General features: G+C 37.1%; 1 protein-coding gene across 1 annotated transcript; it reads right to left on the bottom strand.

Moving 5' to 3' along the window:
* Positions 1 to 1,380: 1,380 nt before the first annotated feature.
* fam162b (family with sequence similarity 162 member B) lies at positions 1,381 to 10,093 on the bottom strand. Its single transcript, XM_004914862.3, has 4 exons — positions 9,925 to 10,093; positions 8,499 to 8,610; positions 4,761 to 4,869; positions 1,381 to 1,857 (listed from the first exon to the last, which is right to left on the bottom strand). Exons 1-4 carry the CDS (start codon positions 10,055 to 10,057, stop codon positions 1,744 to 1,746), a joined length of 468 nt encoding a protein of 155 aa, XP_004914919.1. The 5' UTR covers positions 10,058 to 10,093; the 3' UTR covers positions 1,381 to 1,743.
* Positions 10,094 to 18,840: the final 8,747 nt, after the last annotated feature.

Genomic DNA, 18,840 nt, shown 5'->3' with positions numbered 1-18,840 from the left:
TAATGCATATCATACAGCAATTTAAATCCATCTCCCAGCTGGCAAATCCAATTGATTTCAGCGTAGCCAACTAAGAGCTGGTGAAGTGTCTATACAGGTAATCTTGTGTTGGGGAGCAATAAAGCTATTTGCCAGCAGTTGAAAAAAATGCAGGAGTCCACTTGTAATGAAACTGGATTTTCAAGGGATCTCTCATTCGTCCAACACTATTTTTGAAAGGAACACTGGTAAAAGGTGGTCTCTTTAAACAAGAACAATTTCCTTTTCTTATTTAAAAAAAAATGGTGGCATAAAAACAGTAAGTTGGCAAGCAATAGGAGCTCCTCATCCTTTTTACTTTTTGATTTCAGTGATATAAAATTGTACCATTGTAGGTGGTCCGTTCCTACTGTTTCTCCTTTCTCACAACCAATGGGGTTGACGGGGAAATAATATATTTTAAAACTATCCAGAAATAATAACCTGGACAGCATTGACACAGGCAATGGACATGAAATACCCCCATCAAGGGTTGACATAAATAGAGAAAAAAAGGGATGTTTTAACTCCTTGCTTTTCAGGGATTTTGGCATAAATCAAAGAACAACCCAAAAAGGTAAATTTGGCAGCGCCAACAGTACATTGGACATAAGCAGTTAAAACAAGACAACAAACACTGAGTCTGTGTGTTTTTCTCAAAACCTTGAATAGTCAGGATTTATTACAGAAAAAAACACATCACCAGAAAAAATTCTGAGAGTAAGAGCTGGCAAGTCTCTACAGAAGACAATGTGAATTGTCTATAACAACTTTATGCTGTCAGTTTATTAAAAGCCTTGTGTTTTTAAGCCTTATTGAAAATAAATGGAGCAATGTGATTCTTGCTTGTTTGAGAGTTTTTTTCCCATGAAACCACGAAGGGAATATGCTGGTGCTTTTTATTGAATAAGGTAGTACTTGACGGAAAATATAAAAAAAATGTGTGTTTTGTTATTTTCAACCTTGAAAATGAGTAAATATGTCTCTAAAAGTAAGCAAATGTAAAGGGACACCAGTCACCTATTGAATTTCCTGTTTCAATGTAGAGTGTCCTTCTCTCTCTCTGTCTCACTCCATATATATTTATAAATAGTGTATATGTAGAGTACAATGTCACATTCAGTTCAGAAAAAATTAAACTCTAGAGGAAATATTGTAATAATTGTGCTTTTACAAAAAATTATAAAGCAAACTCTTGCTTTATAATTATCCAGTCCGTGAGCACAAAATGCACAGTTACACTGCTAATTATTTGATAAATGACAGGTTACAGAAACATGGGAATGCAATGATATCTAAAGAACAAGACAAATAACTGGGGATTTTTTTTATAGATATTTGTAGATGAACAAATCACACCAGTTAAATGAAGTGATTGTTTATTTTGTGTGCAGAATGCTATGCTTATAACATGTCTTCCACAGCTCTTCTAAGTAGAGGAAATTTCTGTGATCAAACCAGATGGACATGTATACAAACTATTTCACAGCATTATTTCATTTATTGGTTTACATACATTTTATAGCAAACAGGGGCCAACTAGATTAACAAACAGGGGTTAGAGGATAAAACAGTCCTGTTGCCAATAACTTTTATCAAACACTTTGTTCACTCTTTTAATGCTTGATTTCTATGTTATTTTGGCAAGCCAAAACCTGCACAGTAACTTCAGTATATTACATTTTCAACTCCATTAGCCCTCTAGGACTAGCTTTATTTAAATATTTATTGTGTTTTATGTTCATCATTTTCATTGTTCTGTTTATTTTTTGCTTCTTGACGCCATTTTGCTTTTTTTGCAAGATTAAGGCTTGTAAGTGATTCATGACGGGCAGCAGCCTGCAGAGGGATTAAGCAGAGGAAATTATTTAAAGAACAAAACTTGATGGAACTCACAGACAATGTTTTGTGATAATAACATCCACTGTTCACACTGTATTTCTGAGCTTAGTGTCTATGTTCCCATTTGTACAATTTTGCAGCAGCTGTCAGTGTAGTTTTAATTGTACACCCTAGGTAGGGTTGCCACCTGTCTAGTTTTGACCTGGACAGCCAGGTTGTCAGAAGGGCTGTCCAGGTCAAAACTGCCTGCCCAGTTTTCCAAATTAGGCAAACCGGGCTGGACTCTCCTAGATTGACATGGCAATTGGCCAATTGGTGAATACTACATCCTAGCCCTAACCCATGACATCACTGTCTCACCCAGTGATGTCACGGCCACCAACCATTGATGTCATCTCCTGCCTTCCCCTCATTAATGCAGTGCTGCTGAGTGCAGACAGTGCTATATTTATGGACAGAATTCAGGTATTTGTGATCCATCTTGTAGTGCAAGTATCTGTGGCTAGCAGTGCTTACAGCAGGCCAGATGTAAAGTATCATAAACATTGTGACTTTGCACTTTGAATGATGCCTAGCTGTCAGTAAATGTGACAATATAGGGACATTTCTCCTTTATGTTAGAACTTATCCTGAAGCATGAATGTAAGCACTTGTCTGAAGCTGTGCACAAGTGTTTCCCTGAAAAAACAGTGTTTAAGGATTCCAGCTTAGCTCCAGTACTGCCAATGTCTGCATGGTTAAGAAATAACATTTAGCATGCAAAAAAGCTATCAAGCAAGCTAAAATAGAAATGGAAAGGGATATTGCTGCTAGGAGTAAAAAGAATCCTAAATTATTTTTTAATTATGTGAATAGTAAAAAAATGAAGCAAGAAGGGGTGGGAACTTTATTATCACGGGGGGGTAAGTTGGTTGATGAGAACGGGGAAAAAGCTGAAATTTTGAACTCTTATTTTTCATCTGTCTATACATCTGAGGAGCCAGATAATGAAGGCTTCCCTTGTAATATGCCCAGTTCTAGTAATTTAGCTACTGGCGCATGGGTCACTCGGGAGGAAATTCAAAAGAGACTTGAACATGTAAAGGTAAACAAAGGTCCAGGGCCGGATGGGATTCATCCCAGGGTATTATATGAGCTGAGCGCTGTGATTGCCAAACCTCTTCACATAATTTTTCAGGATTCATTGAGGTCTGGCATGGTGCCAAGAGACTGGCGGATTGCTAATGTGGTGCCGTTATTTAAAAGGGGATCCCGTTCTCAGCCTGAAAACTATAGGCCTGTTAGTCTGACATCAGTAGTAGGAAAACTTTTGGAAGGGGTAATAAGGGATAGGGTACTTGAATACATTGCAGTTCACAATACTATTAGTTTGTGCCAGCATGGTTTTATGCGTAACAGATCTTGCCAGACTAATTTAGTCGCCTTTTATGAGGAGGTGAGCAGGAACCTTGATGCTGGAATGGCAGTTGATGTCATCTACTTGGACTTTGCTAAAGCGTTTGATACAGTACCTCACAGAAGGTTAATGATCAAATTAAGGAATATTGGCCTAGAACATAATATTTGTAATTGGATAGAGAACTGGCTGAAGGATAGAGTACAAAGAGTGGTTGTAAATGGAACATTTTCTAATTGGACCAGTGTGGTTAGTGGAGTACCGCAGGGGTCAGTCCTTGGGCCTTTGCTTTTTAACTTGTTTATTAATGACCTGGAGGTGGGCATAGACAGTACTGTTTCTATTTTTGCTGATGACACTAAATTGTGCAAAACTATAAGTTCCATGCAGGATGCTGCTGCTTTGCAGAGCGATTTGACAAAATTAGATAACTGGGCAGCAAACTGGAAAATGAGGTTCAATGTTGATAAGTGCAAAGTTATGCACTTTGGTAGAAATAATATAAACGCAAACTATCTACTGAATGGTAGTGTGTTGGGGGTTTCCTTAATGGAGAAGGATCTAGGGGTTTTTGTTGATAACAAGTTGTCTAATGCCAGGCAGTGTCATTCTGTGGCTACTAAAGCAAATAAAGTGCTGTCTTGTATAAAAAAGGGCATTGACTCAAGGGATGAGAACATAATTTTGCCCCTTTATAGGTCCCTGGTAAGGCCTCACCTTGAGTATGCAGTGCAGTTTTGGGCTCCAGTCCTTAAGAAGGATATTAATGAGCTGGAGAGAGTGCAGAGACGTGCAACTAAACTGGTTAAGGGGATGGAAGATTTAAGCTACGAGGTTAGACTGTCGAGGTTGGGGTTGTTTTCTCTGGAAAAGAGGCGCTTGCGAGGGGACATGATTACTCTGTGCAAGTACATTAGAGGGGATTATAGGCAGTTGGGGGATGTTCTTTTTTCCCATAAAAACAATCAACGCACCAGAGGTCACCCCTTTAGATTAGAGGAAAGGAGCTTCCATTTGAAGCAGCGTAGGTGGTTTTTCACGGTGAGGGCAGTGAGGTTATGGAATGCCCTTCCTAGAGATGTGGTAATGGCAGATTCTGTTAATGCCTTTAAGAGGGGCCTGGATGAGTTCTTGATCAATCAGAATATCCAAGGCTATTGTGATACTAATATCTACAGTTAGTACTAGTGGTTGTATTTATAGTTTATGTATGTGAGTGTATAGATTGGTAGGTGTGGGTTGTGTGTGCTGGGTTTACTTGGATGGGTTGAACTTGATGGACACTGGTCTTTTTTCAACCCTATGTAACTATGTAACTATGTAACATACAGACAATGGCTTAAAAAGTGGTTTAAAAGAGCTCCTGCCACCCAAAGATTTTATTAAGTAATTGTGCTACTAAGTTGCAACTCCTCTTGTCAGCAAATGATGCTAAATTATGTTTGCTGCTTTTATCTTAAAGTTTTCTTTACTTTCAATCTGGGATCACCTTGTCCTTCCTTACCTTTTTACCAGACACAACCACAGCAAAACAAGCGATAATTGTGAGTCCAATCATAATGTAACAAGCCTTGATACGTGCTTTGTTCCTTGCTCTATCCAGTGTTTCTATTCTGAAGGACAAACAGAAGAAAGAATAAAATGTCACTTTCCTAGTGCTATGATCATTTTGTTTTTTCCACACATGTACATTTTTTAGTAGTGTAATATATTGGCAACTTTTGGAGAACATGATATCCTATGGTGTTTTGGTTGCTCTAAGAACCTGAAACTTAGTAGCTAACAACAATTATCTTGAACAATATGGAGTCCACATTAAATAAGTGACAGCCATGGTTGTTCAATGGTTATAATATCTATCTGCAGCACTGGGTTAGTGGACTCTAACAGGGCACTATATGGAATAGTCTTGTTCTCTCTCTTTCTCTGTTTTTCATGTTTTTTCTAAATTAGCTCCAGATGAAACTAATATTACAATGTGTGTTAGTGACGGTGATATGAAAGACTGTATTAAAATGTCAGTACTATGTAAATAAAGCGCAACGGTCATAAAAAGACATTGCCTGGATATGAAGACTTTTGTTGCTGATATCTACAGATTTCAGTCCCACTATAAAACTGGGGTGCAAAAAAAATTGTACCCTTTGTAATATTTATTATTTATTATTTTTAATGTTGTATAATTAAAGAAAAACAATCCATAGTCCAAATCAATTTCACTTTTCTGTAGTCAGAACAGTTCACACATTGGTTATTGAGGTACTGGAAAGTTCAGTGTGTAATGTCTAACACAAAACTCACTCAGCAGCCTCATCTGGCAAGTGCCATGTTTCAGAATACTGTTCTTGTGCAATAGTCCTTTTGAAGATATCCTCCATGGAATATGGTGTTAAAATGCTGTCCAAAGTGACACTATGTGGGTGCCTAATCCTGAACCTGAAAACTATTAACTTACAGTTAAGAATGGATCAGCATTCTAAAGTCTCGTGGCCCCAGTTCTGCTAAACTCAGTGGTTAGTGAGAATCCTAGACACAATTAAAGTTACATTTTAAATAACCTTGTATAGACAATCCTCCCTTTCTCCCTTTATATTCATATAGAGATATATATAGAGTCACCATAACTGCACTGTTAGGTATTCCAAACTGTTCAAATTGATGCACTAGACCTGATTTAGTAAAAAATATTTTTCCTGTAGTAAAGGTGCAATATCTTATGCTTGCCAGTTTTAAAAACATGATCAAACTAATGACACCAGCACTGCAAAATTGCTGTGAAATTCTTATTTTTATACTGTGTTCAATGCATAATGTCTTTTTATGAGGTCACTTTTTCATTGTGCCGTTTGTGTATGTGCATTTTTACAGGGGTGCACAAGCAGTTAGTATGGTTTCCCAATTTCTCATCTTTGTTGGCATGCTGACATGACTGTACAAGCATGTACACTGATCGCTTCATGCATATATATGTTATGCAGGAGTTTCCTATTATTCAGTGGATGCAAGGAAATAATTTACTGTTACCTTTTAACTAAATAATGTAGTAATCATTGGTGATATGTTGATATGGATCAGTTCAAGATGCTGGGGGCATAGTGCTAAGAACAGGTGCAAAAATCTGCCACTGCCAAGCACAAATCTTGTTCTGAATATACTATCCCCATGGTCAATGTGGAAGTATTATGAACATGCAGCTGAACAATTATAGAACAGCATCTGCATTTCATTAACCCTGATAAAATCTTCAGAACAGCATGTGCTTAATACAATTTAATTAAATAAAAAAAATTGTTCTTTATTTAGCAGCAGATTTCAGCAGTGACTGGAGCTATTTAGTTATTTATAAATAAACAATCAGTCCTAATGATTTAAATTCTACATTAGTTGCTGCCCCTGTAATATACAGGCAAACAGTTGCACCTTGCCCCCTACTGTAAAATATACCTTATTTATAAGGCAGATTTTTTTAAATCATCCACAAAGATAACCCAAACTTCCCTTTATGTATTATGTAAATTCTTGCCCAGTAAATTACATTTTGGTGTTGCCATGTGGCTTAAAATGCATCACTAATATCATAAATGCACTGCATGAACAAAATTGTCTACCTTTATATAGAAATTTAACATACAAACTACACAGATATATGTTAATTTTGTTATCCAGAAATAGCAATAAAAAAACTCCTGTTTACTAATTAACAGAACATAATTATTCAGCCCTATGTAGTTGTGTTGCTTAAAAAATGTTTGTGAAACCTTGTATTCAGTGACAAAATGCAAGTTTTGCAAAAGTGTGCATGAAGTAGCCTTTCTTAACAGTGTTACAGAAACAGCCCTTACATTGCTAACTGTGCATTTCATAAACAAAGCATTAACAAAACCAGTCATTGAGCATCTTTAAACAGAAAATCTTGAAAATACTTGTGCAGCATTGCATTTTTTCAAGATTTACTATGTGTAAAAACTGCTTAAAGGACAAGGAAAGGTTAATATAAATTAAAAGTAAGTCTAAAGGCATTCTTTTTAAGTACTTACTGCATATCTAAATTCCCAGATCCCTGCTTGCTTCTCTGAGATATGGTGCTGGCAGCCTACAGCAGTGTGAAGACTACAGTGACATCACTGAAATATCTCTCCCCTTCCTGTAGACTGCCAGCGGCAGCCTTCCTATTCTCTGAGCATGTGTGTAACTTGATCCTGTCTCCTGTTCTGAGCTACACTTGCCCACCAGCCAATCAGAAGTGGATCAGAGGGAGGGGGGGGAATGAAACACGTGCAGTATAAAGCAAGGAGGGAAAGGAAGGGAGAAAACCTTTTTAGAGATGGCTGCCTGTTCTAGAAAATGTGAAGTAAGTGTGACTGAGTAAATATTTGATTAGGTGAGCCAAAAGTGTGGCGTTTTTACTAAACAGTAGGAGGACTATTGGGCAGTATGCTTTTTACATTTTGACTTGCATTCTCCTTTAAAATCTGAATTAGCTGCAAATGTCCCTTTCCTTCCCTTGAGGATCCTTCTTTTGATTTGAAACGTTAGAGGTTTCAGATTTTTGTGTGAAAAGTAGAGGTTTCTGCAGTGTTGGACTGGGACCCAAGGGGCCCACCAGGAAACCTTAGACCATAGGCCCACTCTCCAAACTATTTTTCCTCCTTTCCTCACCCCACCTCTTTATTCTCTTAGTCTTTTTTATTTACATGCTGGCATATATTTTTCCATCTATTTCTCCTCTGTTCCCATTCAGAAATAGGGAATGACCATGACCATTTACATCCTGGTGGGCCAGTCCGACACTGGGTTTCTGTGTGAAAAAATTCAGCGTTTCGCGACTTTTCTGTGAATTTTTTTCCACACAGACTTTTCAGCTCAGACTTTTTAGTAAATGTAAGATAAGTTTGTTCTAATTTAAAATGAAAAAATGAAAATGAAAATTTTAATAAATCTGCCTCTGTTGGGGTTCAGCTGTATCAACCCTGACCTCAAATTTCTCTGCCAGCTGTAACAAGAAAAATAGTAAAAATGCAATCCTTCCAAGAACATAAGCTAAACTGCTGACCAGATGATACAAAAGAAAAGGAAGAAAGGAAGGATGCTTCTCCACAGTCTTTGCCCATCACTTTTACTCTCCTCTCCTCTCCTGCTGCGCCCTTTACCATGTATGCTAATCATCACCAACCTGGATCTCCTAACCCCATCATGGCAACTTTTTCACTAAGCTTCTTCTGTAGGCCCCTTTACTACTTACGAAATTGTTGATGGAATTTCTTCTTCTGATTGGAATCGGCCAGTCCACATCAGAATTTTTTTATCAAAGAGTGTGGGTTTATGGCGGGGAACTTTGCTCTTGCTTCCACCATCTATAAAATTTAGAAAATAACATAAGCTTATCAATGTGAGCCTTCAATTTTGCATAGTAAGAAATATCTGAACACTACCATTTTAAAGTGCCAGAGACTATGGAAAATAAACATGCCCAAATATCTTTAATATCACTTAGGGGTTATCAAAGTATGTTTTTGTGTAATTTTCGTATTTTTTCTACTTCGAATAACCTTGAAATAAAGAAAACACAATCCAATAAAACTGTGAAAAATACTCAAATACCTCAAATTTGGGTCGCCAAGCTTGAAATAAAATCGAAAAAGTAAAAAAACTTGAATTGACTAAATAGTTAAAATTATGCCTAGGATCACTCCCATTGACTTCTGTATGAGTTAAGCTGTCTGATGCCGAATATTTAAATTTGGTTTTTAGCGCTTAATTAAACATAGACATTTAACATAGACTTTTGGGAAATCTGCATTATTTTTCCTGCAAAATTACAAATAGTTATGGTCTCTCCTGACTCAGCTGGGCTCAATACTCCACACTCTACCCCACAATAGCAGCTTTTATCTGCATCTCTGCGATGTCCTAGGGTCCCCTTTGTGGGTCCCATCTTGGGCAGGCACAAGTGTAGTAATACCCCCATTACCCCAATATTGAATTCCCACTCTTCAGAACAACTAAAATAACAGACCCCTCTATAAAAACAAATATACAAATAAAATACGTCTCAATATCTATAAACAAATTTAAACTTGTTTTATGTAATCTAAAATGTTAATAAAATTCATTGATTGAGGTGAATGTGAGCCCACCTATAAATAAGAGCATTTTTCTCCCATTCTAAAATTTTTTTTAACCTAATATTTTTAATTCTTGTTGTGCTTTATGTCATTTCTATTATTACTGACTGGAGATTAATCTGATTTACATTTACTTTGCCTGTTTTATTGGCTGCTGATTTATTTCATATAACACTAAGCTGTTTTTAGTTTGTCACACTTCTTCTGTGCATATGCATATACGGATATTTTTATACAAACCATACTCTATATTGTAATTACTCTTAGTTTTAATTTGTTATTGTGTTTAATATTCAACCATTATCTGATCCCCCTCTACAGTAATGTGAATCATATCTATCTACTTTAATTATATGCAAAAAGAAGTTGCATACTGGGCTTTTGAAGGGCTTTTGACCCCTTTAGCACTTCTTGCAATAAGCATTTTTAATTTTTACATATATTATGTGAGTTCTGCCACTATTGGGTGATACTTTCCTGCTTCACTCACCATTATTTTTTGTGTTTTGTTCCTAGCTGGCTTGTATTCTTATGGAAACTTACCTTTGTGGTTGTAGTCACTGGAATAATGGAGCACTTGACTTCTGTGACTTGGGAAGGTCAACTGTTGTTGCGAACGCTTGAATAAAATCTTATTTAAACCAAAACCTCTTCTTACTGACACAGTAGCAAACATTGTTTCCCAGTCTTGTGTCTTGTGCTGCCTAATAATCTCAGCCCCTTAGTAATAAAGCAGTGGAAGTCAGCCAGTTTTTCTTGTGTATCCTTGTTCCCATCCGATAACGTCAGTAGCCCTGCTGAGCCATCCTCTCCTAAGAATTTAGGAGTTATACTTTGAGAAAAAAGGAGTACAATTAAACCCTCTTAAGTCTAGAATATGATAGGTAGAAATATAAAGATAATGAAAATAAATGTGTGACAATTACCATTTACTGTATTTGGCAAATTTCACTGGCGGTATACATTTCTAAGTAAGATTCAAAAGAGTTTACAATGAATTCAGTAGGGTAATGCCTGCAAAATATGACCTTAATATTCACAATTGGTAGATGTTACTTAGTATATTACTGAATTAGAGAACTTATATAGCTTATAGCTGATAAGCTATATTCATTGGCTGCAAAATGGGCAAAAGCATATTGTGTAGCTCTTACATATGTGTTTTGATTTACAAAAGGATTCATTAACATCTTTTTAACTGAAAAAGTGAGACGTTGCCTTCGTAACAAGATAATTTGCTGAACATTAGTTCTTATAGACATTTCCTAGGTTACCAGGAAGAGTACATGGCCAGCACTGATCAATATGTCTTTCCTTTATCATTATTTCTGGGGTTATGGTGTCCAATTTTTTTAATTTCTTTTGCAACTTATCATGTGTGCAGAGTGCAAATATAACCTAATATTTAGTTAATATAGCTCATTGTTAGTGAACATATGTTTGCATATTGTTCAAGGTTTAATATGCATCTCTTTTGTAGTTACTTAGTTACTAATGTGTCACACTGTATATAAAGATTCTGTTTGCCAACTGAAAACTAACCAGAAATCTGAAATAAGTACTACGTTTTGGGATGTTTATCATGTTTTAACTACAATTTAAAAATGTAAAGTTTATTTATTGCAAGACATTAGAAACTTGCAAATTTGCAGGCCCACAACTTCTTCTAGTAAAGCTACAACTTACATAGTGTTTCTCTGAGCCTTTTGTATTTTTTCTTTGATATTGCACTATAAATGGAAAGAGGATGGCTTCCAAAATGGTAAAGGTAGAGAACAGAATTCACTGTCATCATGCAGTTAGGGTTTCATAATTTTACTTTTTATACGCAGCCATACACTTCGCTACAGACCAACATATATATTTATGAAAATTTCACTTGTATGCATGTTCCACCACATATACAGGTATGTATACCCATATAGCAGTATGTATGAATGAAAGCATTATATACTGTTTAGATGTTGACATTCACTTCATAAATGCCTCTCTATATCAGTGGACAATCTTCTAAAAAATAGAACTTATACTCCTATGGATTTTGTGTATACAGTATCCTTTTGTATTTTACATGTTTTTTTCATTCTCCTTGTTGTAATGTATTTCAGTGGGGAAATTTCTTTTTAACTTTGGTTGCCTTGTATTTCAGATCAGAATTTTGGCATATTTTCCTTAAAAGCACTAATTTGTCTCCTGTGAATGTTACAGTAATATTTGCAACGAGCGCTGCCAGGCACACGGCTTCCAAGATGACAGTGCCCATAGGTACCATATGGAACGTTGGCGGCACCAACATGTGATATCATCATGTTGTAGTTTGCGCCAAATTCAAAATATGTGTCGGCGAGTGGGCCGGGAGGGTGGGTGCGTGTGTCGGTGAGTGGGCCGGGAGGGTGGGTGCGTGTGTCGGTGAGTGGGCCGGCCGGGAGGGTGGGTGCGTGTGTCGGTGAGTGGGCCGGGAGGGTGGGTGCGTGTGTCGGTGAGTGGGCCGGGAGGGTGGGTGCGTGTGTCGGTGAGTGGGCCGGGAGGGTGGGTGCGTGTGTCGGTGAGTGGGCCGAGAGGCTGGGTGCGTGTGTCGGTGAGTGGGCCGGCAGGGTGGGTGCATGTGTCGGTAAGTGAGCCGGCAGGTGGGTGCGTGTGTCGGTGAGTGGGCCGGCAGGTGGGTGCGTGTGTAGGTGAGTGGGCCGGCAGGGGCCGGCAGGGTGGGTGCACGTGTCGGTGAGTGGGCCGGCAGGGTTTGTGCGTGTGTCGGTGAGTGACCCAGCAGTGTCGGTGTCGGTGAGTGGTGCCTTCCTCTGGATGATTGGCTGTTAGGAAATAGGAATCTCCTATTGGCTATTAACATTAATAACTCCTGTAAGACAAATAGGCTTCCCATAAACATGTCTCTAGTTTTTTTTTTTCAATCCCTATGGTGAAAAAAAGGGGAGCGAAAAAAAACAATTCAAACAGTGGGAAGAATGACCAGTAAATGGACTTCAATTAAAACTCCAAACACACCCCCAAATAATATTTTTCTGAACAGACCTGTCTATAATTGAGCTGTTTTACTACAACAGGTTCTAAGCTTTTTCATTTGCTGTTAAATTGAATAAGAACAGATCTTGTCATAGTAAATTAATTCTGTTTTGGCTATTGCATTGGCATTGTGCTCTGAATGCATTTTTGTTACCATAACATGATAGTGTTAATAGTGATACCAATCAGCAAGCTTTACGCACACCTATGTCATCATACCAATTTGTTTTCATAACAAAGGGGTGCATAGCCTTTTAGAATGATTGCATAAGTTCTAATTGAGTGTTAACAATATGCTGTTTCCTTTTTTTTGGCCCTACAGAATCTTTGTGTAAAAGTTGTTTTTTTACAAGTATTTCTGTACAATCCAAGAAGCCAGAAGGTTTGCTGGTTTCTCTGGGATTCACAGTTTAAACATTACACATGTCAAGGGATTTTCATGTTATACATTGTGCCTAGTAACGTTAGTGTTCTAATATAACTTTTTCATGAATATGCAGTTGCTCTTGTTGTAACAAAATCTACTCAACCTATTTCATTTCTGTATGTACCAGAAATTATATTCACAGCATACCAGTTATCCCTAAGACATAGGGGCTGATTTACTAACCCACGAACGGGTCGAAATGAGTCCGATTGCGTTTTTTTCGTAAAGATCGGTATTTTGCGATTTTTTCGGCGTCTTTACGAATTTTTAATTACCAATACGATTTTTGCGTAAAAACGCGAGTTTTTCGTAGCCATTACGAAAGTTGCGTAAAATCTTGCGATTTTTCGTAGCGTTAAAACTTGCGCAAAAAGTTGCGCTTTTTTCGTAGTGTTAAAACTTACGCGAAACTTCGCACCTTTTAAGTTTTAACGCTACGAAAAAGGCGCAACTTTTCGCGTAAGTTTTAACGCTACGGAAAAATCGCAAGATTTTACGCAACTTTCGTAAAGGCTACGAAAAACTCGCGTTTTTACGCAAAAATCGTATTGGTAACGAAAAATTCGTAAAGACGCCGAAAAAATCGCAAAACATACGAAAAAGTCGCAAAATGTTCGTTTTCAAGTCGGAACTTTTCCAATTCGGGTCGGATTCGTGGGTTAGTAAATCAGCCCCTAAATGTATCAGAAGAGCAATTCTATAAATATATAAAGATAATTTCTAGCATAGCAATGACAATAATCTAGTACAGTATGTAGCAACACACTGCTGATTTTGGACACCTTTAAGGAATATTTTTAGCATTTCTAGTAACTCCTAGGTAAGGGCTTATTAGGGTCTTTGGGGGCTTTTTTTCCCTCTTGCTTTTGCCTGGCCGGCGAAACTCCTACCTTGCTTGTGTGCTTGTGGCAGAGATTTACATAAATCTGTGTGCAAGAAATGGATAGCATGTACCAAATTGATTTACTGTACCTTGATAGGACTGGCAAGATAAAGTAATCAATAGACCTACGACAAGCAAGTAATCAATAGACATATGGTCTGACTAAAAGAACTATCATTATTCCTAATGACTAAAACAAACATATTTTTGTATTGTGACCATGTATATACTGTATGTATATTGTATAAAGTGCTACTAAGATACCCAATTGTTCCCTTTATTCCAGTAACAAAGGGCTTCCAGATTGGTTACACAGGCGGTAATCTCAAAGTTGAAACATGTGACCCTCTGTAAAAAAAAAAACATCATTGATGGGCTTTACAGTTTGGCAGTGTCACAATACTATGGGGTTGATATCCATGTTTTGCCAGTTTGTATACTAAAATCCCAACATATGCAAAAAGATGCACTGAGTAGCAGTGTTGGTTTTCTTCTCTACACTACACCACTTGTTCTTTGAGGCACCCAGTTTATATGACATTATTTCCCTTTACATTCTTTCTTTATATTTCCATGCAGCCATCCTGCATAATTGTCAGTGTTGCAGGTAGGATGTGCTAGAAAGGAAACATGCAGGTCTGCAAAGTTTTTTATACTTATTAAACAATATGGTCTCTAAAATATATATACACCACCAACAAGCTTCCCTTAGTATACAATTTTCTTATTGTCTATATCATTTTTAAATTGCGTTTTAAAGGGATAATGTCATGATTTTTATGGTATACTTTTTATTTCTAAATTACACTGTTTACATAGCACATAATTCACTCTACCATTTCAAATGTTATTCTTGAACCAACAAATATTACATAGGGTTGAAAAAAGACCATCAAGTTCAACCCTTCCAAGTAAACCCAGCACACACAATCTATACTTAACAATACCAACACATACATAAATTATATATACAAAGAGTGCAGATTAGGAAGCACACCTTAAGTAAGTAATGATACCTAGGTGCCAGAGCATAATATGAAGCATAACAAAGGCAAAGTGACGGCACTCACAGGGTTTCATTCAACATAGGTAAAAAATAACAAACATCAATTAATGCAAGTAGTGAGATTTATTGATCCTACATTTCAGTTTCCTACCGAAACCTTTGTCAGGTATACAAAATGTTGTATACAAACTGTATATATACACATATACAAATGTATTTTTTTAAGTTGCAATATTGGTGTATAGGCAGCCATCTTAGTGTATTGTGCCTAAAATTGCTTTCAGGAACACTTTTGTTTCTCCTACACCCATGTAACTGGAGGAGTCCCAAGCCAGACTTGGATTTCTTACTATTAAGTGCTATTCTGATATCTCCTGGGAGCTGCTATCTTGTTACTTTCCCATTGTTCTGCTGATCGGCTGCTGGGGGGGAAAAGGGAGGGGCGAAATCACCCCATCTTGCAGCTCAGCAGTAAAGTGTGACTGAAGTTTATCAGAGCACAGGTCACATGGTTGTGGCACCCTGGTAAATGAAAAAAAATGGCTAGCCCCATGTGAAATTTCAAAATGAAATAATTATAAATATTGATAAACAGATTTCAATGCAGGATTCTGCTGGAGAAGCTCTATTAACTGATGCGTTTAAAAAAAAACCCCAAAAAACATGTTTTCCCATGACAGTATTCATTTAATATCTTTAGATTTGCAATGGATACAGGATGTTCCTTGAGGCTAAGAGTTAAAATAAAATCAACAAAAGGAAAGGATCAGTGTAAGGTCATAATTTAAAGGGCATGTAAACCTCTCCACAGAAATTACTTTAGCTATTGGCTACTTAGCATGCTCAGTTCTTCTCAGCTCAGATTGCTAAACACACCCTCCCTCCAGTCTAGCAGCCAATAAAGAGATGGCTTTGTTGCTTCCCATAGAAAGTCTGCTGTAGCTGTCTGCTCTTATTTTTTCTCCTAACCTCCTCTCCTGAGCTCAGCTTAACCATTACAGAGCTGAATCCATGCAGGACTTTTTATAAGTTAAGTAAGTTCTGCCTGTGTAAGCCTGCATTGTTGAATGCCTGAACTTTACAGCGCACATGTACTGTTTGCAGATGTACGTGTCACTGATGATGTGGCTGCCAGGCTACCAGGTAAAAACTGCTATTTGTTTTAGTAAAGTGTGATGGTGCTGGGGATATATGCAGTAAAAATTATGCCATTTGTGCGGGGGAAATGTGCCCAACTTGTATACATTGTAGGCAAATGTAGGCTTTATATGTCCTTTAATCGGTTTGCCTTGGTAACATCATCATTGTTCATCATCATTGAATATTCTGAGTACTGCCTGTCTTGAGCGTTGCTGTAATTTGGACTCCGATTCTCATAACCCTTTGCATAACTAACTATTGGAAATTTGCCTTTTGCACAGTGCCAACTTCCTCTTTATTTCTGCGTTCCTACTCCTAACGGCCCGGTAGCCCTGACATTGAGCAGCTGTATTTTTGCTTTAAATAAGGTATGTTTGGGTTCAGTTTGTATATGAAGAAGATCTGTGTTTACTCACAACTGATACAGATACAGATTTGGTGAAAAGGCAGGTGAAATCACCTGCCAAAAAGCACAAAATTATAGAATACATATATTATATACAGTAGATATATAGCTTCAGAACTATAAAACTATACAAAGCACATTTACTGATCACATGTTTATTAGAGCAATACTGAACAACTTTTACAGCATTATGGGCTATTTCCAGATACACAACATGTTTGCAGGTCTGTTGCTAGTGCCATAAAAACTCTGTGGAACCCATAGATAGGATGCTATAATTTGCAATGTAAAGGGGCCAATGACCAAAGAAAGAAGTGGTGACTGGGGTCAAAACTATTTCAGGTATATGTAATAGGGGCACTATAAGATAACTTTGTTCTGGGACCAGTGCGACTGAGAGTTATATTTTGCTTCATATGATACATAATAATTGACTGATATTACCTTTCAAAAACTTCTCGGATCTATGATGTTATAGAAAATATATTTTTTAGTGTCTTTAACAAATACCAGGGTAATAGTTAGTAGTTTGTAGAGGTTTATTTAGGGGTGACATAATGACATGAGATTACTTTGGTCCATTACTTAATGATTGCTATGGTTTACTGAATGGGGTAAATCTTGCCCATAGTACAAGATATCTATAATAAAAATTAACTGAGGCTATTTATCTTCTGTATGTAGAACAAATCACACCAGTTAAATAAAGTGTTTGTTTATTTAGTGGGCAGAATGCTATGCTTATGACATGTCTTCCACAGCTCTTCAAAGAAAAAGACATTTTTATGATCAAGCGATCAAACCAGATGGATATATACATAAACACAAATCAAAGCAAATAATTATTTATTTAATTACCATAACATCATTCAGTGGGTACCTAATCTGCCTCTTTGGGGTGAAGCCTTTCTTGTATGTTTATTGTATTATTATTATCATCTTAATAATAATAATAATAACTATTCTCCTGGGGCCTTATTAGCACCCATTCCCTGTTCTGCTCATTGTCTGATCAGAGACCCTCATGTGCTTCATTCAAGGGTCTTTTGAACCCTCCCCTCATCAGCCACTTACTTATTTCAGTATGCATTTCTCACCTGCTTTATCACTTTTTACTTGTGCCCTCTTCTCCCCCACTTGACTCTATACCTGCCTGAAACTTTTCAAGGTACACTTGTGTTCATAGGGAGCCCCAGACAAATAACTTGTATGGGGACTCAAGATGTCTGATGGTAGCTCTGCGATTTGATACCGATTCTGGAAAAAATTAAATGACAAACATCATGTGTGCGGTGATCTAGTGCGAGATATAGCAGAACTAAATAATTCCACTTAGGGATGCCAGACTACAGGGTAGTACTTAACTTTATTCCTGTTATCTTCATACCCTCTGCTTCTTTGACTACCTAAGTCCACAACCTCAGAACTCCACCCATTGCTAAGCTGCTAATGCATATTTATATAAATATTTATCATTTTTACAGGAAAGGGTTAAACAGCATTGTATGTGCTGTTGCGTTTAAAGCACACAAGAAACAGGGAACCTGAGGGTTGGCGGAACCTATGCAACTTATTACTTTGCCCTAAGGGGCTGCAAATACCCTGCAATACTTGCTGGGAGTTTGTATTCAGCTGATAGGGTCACCACATTATCTGCCATTAAATACTTTCTTATCTGTTACCTTTTTTGCCCTGTTGCCTTGAACAAAGAGGCACAGTATACTCCTATTTTAACCATAAGCTCAATGAAGGGTTTGGGTTGAAAATACTTTTTGCCTATTGTTTTTATTATATCTGCCACTAAGACTATGAAAACAGTATTACTTTAGCACTTCCTGTGACTTCATGGTCCTGCAGAGCACTGGAAGAGCTGATAAAACCTGTCCATTGAGAAGCCCTATGATAATGAGCTACTCAAAGGTGGCTGCTTAGAGAAAGGAGGGGGTTGTTTGTTTAAAGGTAGTTAAGGAACTCCGAACAAATTGCCTTGGAACTTTAAAAATTTTTTAAATGAAAACCATAGAATGTTTTTTCAGTATAAATCCTATATATTGTGCTTATTGTGTGTTTACATGTATACCATAACTTTAAACTCTGGGTGACAAAAGAGGTTTAGAAAATCCACAGTTTTTTTTATTTTGAACAAGATCAAAATGGTATCCACTTTTTTACCCATTCATTTTTTTAAAATTCTGCAAAACATATCAAGGTAATGTGATGTAGTGTTTTCTGTTAAATGAGTTTTTGGAATGTCGTTTGGTGGTAAAGAGTTTTTTTAATATGTCACTAACTAATCATATTATTATGGGACCATTTAATACCCAGCAGACTGAGTCTTGCAATGGAACCGGCAAGAATACTCAGTTGTAGTTAAACCAGTTATTAGATACTGAAGGCACCATTCTTTCCTGCCAGTCAAAGGGCAGATTTATCAAGCAGTGAACTTGTCACAGTAAAATTTCTCCACTCTCTATTCATATATTTTTTAGAGATCAGTTTTTTAATTGGTGAAAGCAAGTATTCACCCTTTGATAAATATGCACCTGAAAACCCCATAGAAATGAATTTAAGAATAATAT

The sequence above is a fragment of the Xenopus tropicalis genome, chromosome 5 (genome assembly GCF_000004195.4).
Source record: "Xenopus tropicalis strain Nigerian chromosome 5, UCB_Xtro_10.0, whole genome shotgun sequence".
NCBI classification, from domain to species: Eukaryota; Metazoa; Chordata; class Amphibia; order Anura; family Pipidae; genus Xenopus; species Xenopus tropicalis.
Note: the sequence above shows the minus strand (reverse complement) of the source record. Positions and strands in the feature narration are given on the sequence as shown.